This window comes from Vigna angularis, chromosome 10, assembly GCF_016808095.1.
Source record: "Vigna angularis cultivar LongXiaoDou No.4 chromosome 10, ASM1680809v1, whole genome shotgun sequence".
In the NCBI taxonomy this organism is placed as follows: domain Eukaryota; kingdom Viridiplantae; phylum Streptophyta; class Magnoliopsida; order Fabales; family Fabaceae; genus Vigna; species Vigna angularis.
The window spans coordinates 6,447,997-6,457,924 of NC_068979.1; the positions used below are offsets into that span (position 1 = coordinate 6,447,997).

At 32.6% G+C, this 9,928-nt stretch overlaps 1 protein-coding gene across 1 annotated transcript; it reads left to right on the forward strand.

The window, feature by feature from the left end:
• Positions 1–6,984: 6,984 nt before the first annotated feature.
• LOC128194316 (homeobox-leucine zipper protein ATHB-40) lies at positions 6,985–9,052 on the forward strand. The gene is made up of 3 exons (XM_052869641.1): positions 6,985–7,219; positions 7,300–7,619; positions 8,670–9,052. The coding sequence occupies exons 1-3, from the start codon at positions 7,129–7,131 to the stop codon at positions 8,913–8,915; spliced, it is 657 nt and encodes a 218-aa protein (XP_052725601.1). The 5' UTR covers positions 6,985–7,128; the 3' UTR covers positions 8,916–9,052.
• Positions 9,053–9,928: the final 876 nt, after the last annotated feature.

Genomic DNA, 9,928 nt, shown 5'->3' on the forward strand with positions numbered 1-9,928 from the left:
TCCTGACACTGTTGACGAATTCCCCATGCACTTTCTAGCTTTCCGGTCATGGTTCATTGAATCCACCCTAATTAATAGGGCATTCTCTCGTTTTGACAAGCACCCTTTGTCTTTCCTCTTTGTAGGGGAGACACTTTCACCATATTAGGTAACTTTTCCCTACTTAGTTCTAACCCCCACCCCTATGCAGTAGTAACACCAATCACATTTATCCATCACAGGGACACAAACGGACGCTAAAATATGTAATTGTGGAATGGATGTTGAGTGTGGGCGATGTCAAGCGTGGCGGCTACAGTCGGTCTAGGGGAATAACGAATGACAGGATCAGATGGTGATTGGATCCGGTGAAGAGGATTGCACTGACAGGGACTATAACCAAATTATTATTATTAGGTTAAATATATATTTAAGATATTTATTTTTATTGGAAAATTTGAATAATGATAAAAATAAGAAGAGTGTGTGTTGTGTTAGTATGAAGATGAATGGAGAGCTTACGTGTGGAGAGGGAATGGAGTGCGTGGTCCCAGTAAAGTGGCTAAGGGGTAGTGACACGCGTTAAGGTGCTTGAGTTGCCCCCATGTGCGTCTCCTTGGTATGGCCAATGTGTCTTTATCGTCACAACTCTCTCCCCGTGCCTCTGCTTCTACTTTCTGTACTACTCATCTTCCCCTTCTTAACCAATTAACGCCTCACAACTCAGCTCACTTCTTTTTTATCTTTTCTTTCATCATCACATCAGGACGAAACAATTTTTTTTTTCTCTTTCAATTTTTATATCTCTACAACTTCAAATTTATTTTTATATTTTCTCCTATTTGTTTAGTTTTTTTTTTTCCTTTTTCTTGTATCATAGTGTACGGCTAAATTAGTGAAACATGTCATGTGTTGTTTTGCATGATGTTGTTCAGACAACATTTTGAATTCCCTAGTCTACCGAACCAAGACTATTTACTTGACACGATGGGATAACCGTCCAAAACGTAAAGCCTGCCACGCAAACACTATTCTATCCTACAGATACACGACCTCAGTATATTTAGGCTAAGTTTTATCCATTGTAGTGCTCTTCTTCTTTTACAAAACAGAATCTTAATCTTCGTAAATGTAATTTTTTTAAAACATATGTCAAAGAATACATTTTAAATTTAAATTTGAGTATTCCTAAATTGGACAAAACAAGACATAAAAAAAATGGAAACCGAAATTGGAGAAATTTAGAAAAATAAAATATATTTTATGCAAAATTGTTTCAGCCATTGATAAATTAACTTAAATAAACTATAATTATTTGATATTATGTTATTACTATATTAGAAAAGCCCTATATTGTTATTGTTTTAAAATGATAAGTAGAATGCATCTATTTATACCAAGTTCCAAAATATACACAAATCAATAACTTTGGCACGATGATATTATTATATTCATTCATGGGAGAGAAAACAAATTGAACATAATTGCGGCATGCGAGATTTTTGAAATTGTTACCAATAGACTTATTTTTACTTTACATTTTTTTTCGTATATGTTTACAACAAGTTTTTTTTAGTATTGTTAATTGTTGTGTAAAATTTTGAATAGTATATTCATTATTTATAGATATTTAGTTTTGGTCCTCCGATCACATGTAATAAATATAGTTATTATTAAAATACGAATTAATATATAGTTACTCAATTACTATCAAAATAAAAATAATGATTTTATAGTCTTATATATAGTTATTCAATTACTACAATTTAGTAAACCTCAATCATTATCGGATAACACTTCAATCTTTTCCATTTTTATTTTTATTTAAGTTTATTAACAAAACTTCTTCATAAACTTAAATGTTTATTACATTCTTTTATTCCAAGCATTCTCTCACAATTTTCAAACAAATTGATCGTCTTTAGTTTATTGAATATGTCGACAACTTGTGCTCAAACTTCCTATATGCTCCAACTCCACTCTTTCCTCTTTTACTTGTTATATGATGAAGTGAAATCAAACATAAGTATGTTTATTTTTCTCATGGTGCATAGGATTCAATGGACGACTTGTTGTTGATTTGGATAACACTATTTTTTTTCTTGCTTCATCTCTAACTTACTTAGAAGGTTCATAACCAAACAACATGACATACACTCCAAGATGCTCCAACGTACATGGCTTTGCAAGTTGACAACATTACAATGGACTACTTTTTTGAAAGTTAGGTGAATGTTGTGTTTTCTATGAAAAATTCGGATCCGAACGTGCTTTTTCGATCATCAACATCTCCACACCAATCATTGTTCGGGTAGCCAATAAGTCGGTAATCATCCTACTTGGTATAAAATAAGTCGAGTGACATTGTTCCCTTCACATACCTTAGAATTCGTATCAGTGTCTTCTAATAAGAATTCTTCGTTCTTCCATGTACCAACTTATTAGTGCGGTCAAAATTTGAAATTTTTTTCAACCTAATTCTTAGTTTGAAGTCTGACTTGCTTTACCCGATTATCCATTTATATGCCTTCTCCAATATATCACACACTTCTTTTGAAGACTTAGCATTAAATCTTATCAAAGTCAATCTCGTCAACAACTCGATACAACATGTACAAAAGTTGTTTTGTCCTTTGCTATTGATGCTTGCAACGTAGTAAGTTGGGCATTCAACAGTCTTACAGTTCTTGTTGGTTCATGGTGTCTATCTTCAACTATTTCTCATACGTTTTTTGAAATTAAGAATGACCTTCATCTATAGATTTCAATTGTCCAAGTTGACGACTTTTGTTAACTTAGACAAAAACATATTGTTTACAAGATTGATCATTTTACTTAGCTTTCAAACACATTGTACTTTCCGACCCTTTCTTAAACACTCAGACACTCTCTAACTCCAAATCTAATTTGTTAACAACAAATTTTTTTTATAAACACTTTATAGTATTATTACTTGCTCCTAATACATTCATTATTTATAGGCTGTAATCTTGAGCATTCAACCACATGTAATAAATATAACTATTATCAATATACAATTAATACATAACTACTAAACTATTTCCAAAATAAAATTAATAATCTTAACTACTACGATTTAATAAAGTCCATAATAATATTTACTGTTAAGAATTACTCTAAATGTCTCCTATTACTTTTATTTAAGTTTACCAAACAAGTGAGTCGTATCACGACAGCACATAAAGTTTACCTGATCATTTTCTGACTTCAACAGTTGAAGAATAATTAAATTTTGTGTAATGGAGCGAAGATGAAATATAAGGCTAGATTAAATATAGCAAAAGAGAAAAGCAAAGTTATTCGAATTCACGTTGAGTTTTGTTAAAGGAAAACTGTGGATCGTTAAAAAATGACACGATAGGAGGCCATGCAATTTCGTACGCACTGAAAGGTGTGGAATGAATGGTGAGGATTAGGTTGTACAGTGATGATAAAGGAAAAGTTCTGGAACTGCAACAACCTTTGTCTCCATAGGAACCCCTGAAAGATGAACTAGTTTAGATCATTGCATTCCAGAGAGAGAGAGAGAGAGAGAGAGAGAGAGAGGAAAATTTTAACTTTTTCCAATTTTCTTTATTCTGGCGAATTCACTGATCCCACCGTCTATACTTTTGTGCTAGTTCAACCATCGCGACAGGTTAGGATAGAGAAACCTTTTTGAAGGATTACAAAGGGGACACGCTTTATTTCTTGTCCAGCATTGAATCTGAATATTCTCCCAAACGTTGACTAGATGATGCCACGTCGCGCTCGGATTTTGTACACCCCAGGGCTACTATACGGCAAAAATTAGGAAAAGTAAAAAAAGAAAAAATAAATCAAAGTAGGGAAAGTCAGATATCTATAAAGTGGTGGTGTTTGGTGGTTTTGGGCTACAGTATCTCAATGCTTTTAAAATTATTTATAGCTCATTTAATAATAAAATTCTTACACAGACAATAAAATTCAAACTCCCATTTTCTTTTTTACAATTTTATGAAATATAAACCATTCACAGTTAATAAACTTACTTGGTAATCAAGCTTTTATTTTTCCTTTCTTTACTTAATATACAAAGGAATTGTGAATGCATAGAAAAATAATTACTAACAACAAACATAATCTGCAAATAACTAAGAGATCAATGCAACAATCAAATATGACACATTCATGGAAAGAAGATTGTACCTGGTAGTGAAAAGAACTTGGACAATTTGATGTCACCTCCTAACCAACAAGAGATCACAGATAGTTAGCGACCTTGCTTTAATTCGTGTTTGTTCATATATGATATTGTGGTGGAAATGTAAGCGGCTAATGGTGGTACTGTTATATATGTTAAAGGGAGTTTTTCCTTTTTATCAACGGAAAAACATATATAATGTTCAAACTTATGTAAAACACACTATCAAAAGTTGTGGTTAGGTAATTTGTTAAAGTGATGTTCGTATAAAACATGTACTCGTGATAAGCTTTTAGTTTGACCTTAATTTGCGAATCATGATAACTATGGTATGTGGTTTACAGAGCTATTGTTGGGGAAAAGCATACGTACTAGTCTTATATTATATCTGGTTTAGACAATGGTATTGTTGATTATGGAATTTTATAGGTGAATGTTAATGCTGTGATTATATTCAATGTTATTTCTAATGATAAGTTAAGTTGTCATAGAATATAATATTAGTAATGTGATAAGTCATTATTATCGTATATTAAAAAGAAAATATGTAGTTTTTCATCCGATTTATGTATGCCGTGTATTTTTCATCCCATATTCTCCTCTATTTCTGTCTTCAGGCAATCGACAGCAGTGACTTCTCCAGCAACTTGGTTCTCCCGTTGGAACATATTAAAGGTAAATAACATTAATTATCCACTTCGTTGTTGCATTGTTGAGTGGGAACTTGTATAATGTTGCTATATACTTGATTGATACATTGTCTTTAATGACTTTGTGGAGATGAGTTTGAGAACAAAAGTACATCAACTTTAGGACGCATATATAGTAAATGGGAATCCTTTTCTTTGTATTGTCATCCATCATTATCTTTGTCGATTTTGTCGTTATCATCACCTTAATTCTCTCTCAAACTCAGTTTTTTCGTATTAAACTTTTAAAATTAATCACACTCGATGATCAATCATTAAAATATCTGCATACAAACATATTCTCCTCATCCTAATTCCCTTTTCAAGTTTAATTGAATTATTAAATATTCTCATAAATTTCATTATAAATATATAAAGAAAATCATTTATTTCTAATTATTTTCCCTCACCAGTCATGAAGCAAGGCAAAAACATCATCCACTTTTGAAAAAATACCAAAATAGACAGATTTGCGAAAATATAAATAATATCAATGTGGTACGACTTCGTTGTATCCCATTACTTAAAAATATTTGTATAAAAATTACTTCATTCTAATATAAATTTATTATAATAAAGTGGTATTAAGGTGATATGATTTATCCTGTAATTTGTTTCAACTCTATAATTTTTGAAAAGAATTGTATGATAAAGGTGTTTTTGGTTAGATTGAAGAAGAAATTGGGAGAAGGAATGAGTACGTAGACAATGACGCAAGTAAATGAAGGTTAGAGGGAGGGGGAGACAGAGTGAGAAGAAGTAGTTTAATTGGTAGTGATAATGGTGAGTGATCTCGAGCCACGCATGGGCTTAAGAAGAAAGTTAGAGAGAGGTTAATTAGTATTAGGGGACAACAAAAATAGCTTAAATGTCCAAATCCAGAGGCTAACTTCTCTTAATTGTTTATTAAGCTCCAGGTGCTCAACTTTGGGATCACAACCCATCACTCTTTCTTTATTCCAAAAGGGTTGTTAGGTTGGTTGGTGCCCATCTCCTTCTCTTCTTTTTCACACACACACCATTATCATTTTTTTGACCTTCTCTTCTTTGTAAATCTCTTATTCTGGAAAGTCCAAACAACTTCCCTTTATACACAAACACAAGCTTTACAAAACCATTCTACCTTTTTGCATACACTCCACAATCCCTTTATCCACCTAATTAATTATCTTCCTTCCTTCCTTAACCCTCACTTTCCATTTCTTAATAAATTCTTTTTAACATTTAATCTTTTACACTTCTTTTCCTTACTTCTACTTACAATTTTCAAATCACAATCATACTTTAACACAAACAACCTTTTACAACTATTTCATATTTCCTTTCACTCTCTCTTTCTAATTTTTTTTCCTTACTAATACAAAAAATTAGTTTTATTAAGATCATTTTACTCTATATGAGTGGATTGATAAATGATAGTTACTGTTTTCAAAGAATAATTTTCCATATATTTTACAGGGTGAAGAAATACATCCACGATATTTCGTAAAAAATATTTCCAAATTTAAATGAACTTCTTTTGAAAAAAAGAATGTTACATAATTATGTAAAAACACATTAATGGATTAGTTTATATATCTATACAAACTAAGGTTTTAAATTCAACTTCATAGATGAATTACTCAAATAAAGGAGGAAAGTGTAGCTTTTTTAAATGGTGCAAGTAAATGTGGCGTACAAATAAAATGTTGTGTATTCGTATTATTAGGTGTGAAGTTGTCATTGGTGTATCTATAAGTATATAATAAAAACTTTAAAATATTTTTTTATTAAAAAAATATTTACTACAGCATAAGAGTACAAAGTTATTTAACATTTAAATTCGTAGACCAAATTAATATATATAATTTAAAACTTTTCGTACGAAATATTCGTAAATACACAATGAAAACCACTTATTATATGCGTCGTACGTATAATTTCCCTATGGTCTATTGTGATGCGTCCGTGCGTATTTTATTTCCTGGTGTGGCCTGAGTCGTGACAAGTATTAAATAATAAACTGTAAAAACAGAATGGCAGTGATTGCGAATATGTGCAGAAGTTGGGGCATTTTGGTAGAATGCATTATTCAACATCCTTGAACACAAACTAAGTGGACAGGCATCATCTAGCTATAAATATGCGTAAGGGCTATGTTGTCTCTCTAAAAACAATATCCTCTTTTTAAGGAGAAGAAAATAACATCACACACGCACAGACACTGGTTTTGAGATCAAAACCAGTGGAGAGCGATCGAGCTAGTTTGCTAGGAACAACATAACACACCGTACCACAATGAATCATCGACCTTTCCAAGACAACATGATGTTCATCCCTCAGTTATACCCCGCCGATGCACCATACACTCAAATAATTGCTCAACAAGGTTACAATCCATGCCCAAACGTTGTTCTCAGTTACTTCATAGACCTTTTTTAACTTTTGGTGTCTGTCATTGTTTTTCAGGGGAGAGTAAGAAGCCAAAACGCCGTCGTGGTAAGAAGAACAAAGGAGGAGAGAACGGTGCCTCCGAAGCCAACAGGAAGAGGAAGCTCAGTGCCGAGCAAGTTAATCTACTTGAGCAGAACTTTGGAAATGAACATAAACTTGAGTCTGAGAGGAAAGACAGGCTCGCATTGGAGCTTGGTCTGGACCCTCGACAAGTTGCAGTGTGGTTTCAAAACAGAAGAGCTCGCTGGAAGAACAAAAAACTAGAAGAAGAGTACTCACACCTTAAAAAATCCCACGAAGCCAACTTGCTCGAGAAATGTCGATTGGAGACCGAGGTATACCTCTTTTTTTGTCCCATCTCTCTTATTTAATACTAAACTAAAATTCAATATCTTTCAGTAACTTCAGGCTAGAGTTTGGTTTTCCTAGAAATTTATTCTGAGCGAAGGTATATTTAAAAGAAGAAATCGTACACAATTAACAAGCGAGGGCCATTTCATTGGCCCATATTCGTTCTTGTGCTTAGGAAACTTTTTCGGAAAAAAAAAAAAACTGTACTGAGAGTATGACTTTATGGCCTAATATTGTGGAAACTGAAAGCAGAAGTGGAGGTAGTACGCTGCCTAGAGAGTCTGAAATTGAAATTTCTTTGTTTTCCACCAATCAATACTTTGTACAGAAGCACCGCACTGTTTACACTCAACCAACCGATAGTGTGTCATTTTCTTTTCTGAAAACAGAAACGTCAATTTCGGGTTACATGTCACCACGTTACATCTGTGTTGGCCTAGAAATTTTTTATTCCCATATTCCTTCTTTAACTCTGTAAGTCGTCTCTTTATTTATTTGTTTAGGAATTTTGTCGGAGTAGTTTAATTTATCGAAAATGTTGAAAGAGATGTAGAAGTCTTCGCATGCAAGCGGTTCTTCAGGGCAAAGTAAGGGTAAGAAAAAACAAAAGAGAAAACAAAGAAAAGAAAGTAGAGGAAAGCGGAAACTAAGACCCACCATATGAACGTGCGCATATGAGCTCTGGGCTCGAAGAAACCTAAGTCACACTTGAGTTCTCGGCCATAGATAAGTCATGTGAAAAAAATAAATAAAAATCCAATAATAAAAACAAAAGAGGAAAAGCCACTAACAAAAGGAACAGCAAACTGCCACCTTAGTAGACAACAAAGGGCACTGTTTCTTCCATTTGTTCGATAAGCTCCGTACAGTATTATTAGGATAACTGGTGTTGGGCTCCGATGGAGGCCCACTTTCGAAGAAGACACGTACCATGTGTTCCCACGTGAAATGGCATTAGCCTGAGATGAATACCTCTCATTTGTCTATATGTAGATATATTCCCCTAACAGAGTATGAAATCTGTGTGGTTTCAGGTATTGAAGCTGAAAGATCAACTTTCTGAGGCGGAGAAGGAGATTCAGAGGCTGTTGGAGAGTGGTGATAGAGTTCCGAGTAACAGCTCTAGCTCGTCACAGTCACAATCACAATCACAATCTATGGAAGCGGTGGACCCAGCATTCTTCGGGGTGTTCGGAGTTGATGGGTATGATGATGATGTGTTTTACGGGCCCGAGACTCACTGCATCAACGCCTTGGAATGGATTAATCTGTATATGTAAACAAATAGGAGTTTAGAATTATGTAGATAATGTGAATGATCCAATGTATATTGTTCCTAGCTAGGTAGCTAAGTGTGTTTGTTTGACTATGGTTTGGAATTGGAAACTATCCATTAACATAATATTTTGCATTTTGACCCAAAATTCTCCTGCTATATATTTTCCTTTCTCTGCAACCTTAGTTCGCGTCAGCTATGAAGACACAGTGGTTTCGTCTGTTTCTTAATTTTGTAACAGAATTATAATTTAGCTCCCCAAAGCTGCATTTCATATATTGTTCTTGAAAAATGATTTTTTAACAACTTTTTTTTTTACAACATTTTTACAGTAATGTATGTGATAGTACGTGATTATTCTGTTTTTAATATACAAATCAATCAAATGACACACATAATTTATTTTCAAAAAATTGTTAAAATAGTTTAGTTGTTTGTTTTTTTGAAAGAGAAGTTCATACACAAACTAATAAAATAAAAAGAACAAAGACAAACTATCCATTGGAGTAATATATTAAATATTAATCCTTCCCATCCCAATATTGGTTTTATTTTTCTTCTTTCATTTTTCCCCTTACATAAAACGTTGCTAATTGCATGCACATCTCAACATTTAATTATCTAATTTGTAAATAAGTAATGTTTGATCTTGTATAAAATATGAGTAAAACTTTTAGCCGGTAAGTTGTACAAATTTGACGTAAAGTGACTCCTTTTCTTTTGATTTATTTATCTTAAAGTCTTATTTGGAAATTTTATTCTTTTTGAGTGCAGGAGACTGTTTTATTTTATATCTAAACTTTGGATGTTGTATGAACATGTCATTTCCCCTTTTCACATTCTTCTTTATGTTTTTCTATTATAAAATAAATTTTAAATCTAATTCAATTTTATAAAATTTAATATAATAAAATTTGTATTAACCTTTATATTTATATATATATATATATATATATATAAAGATTGATCTAATGGTAAAACTTACTAGAGATAATAACAAAGATTACAAATTTAACT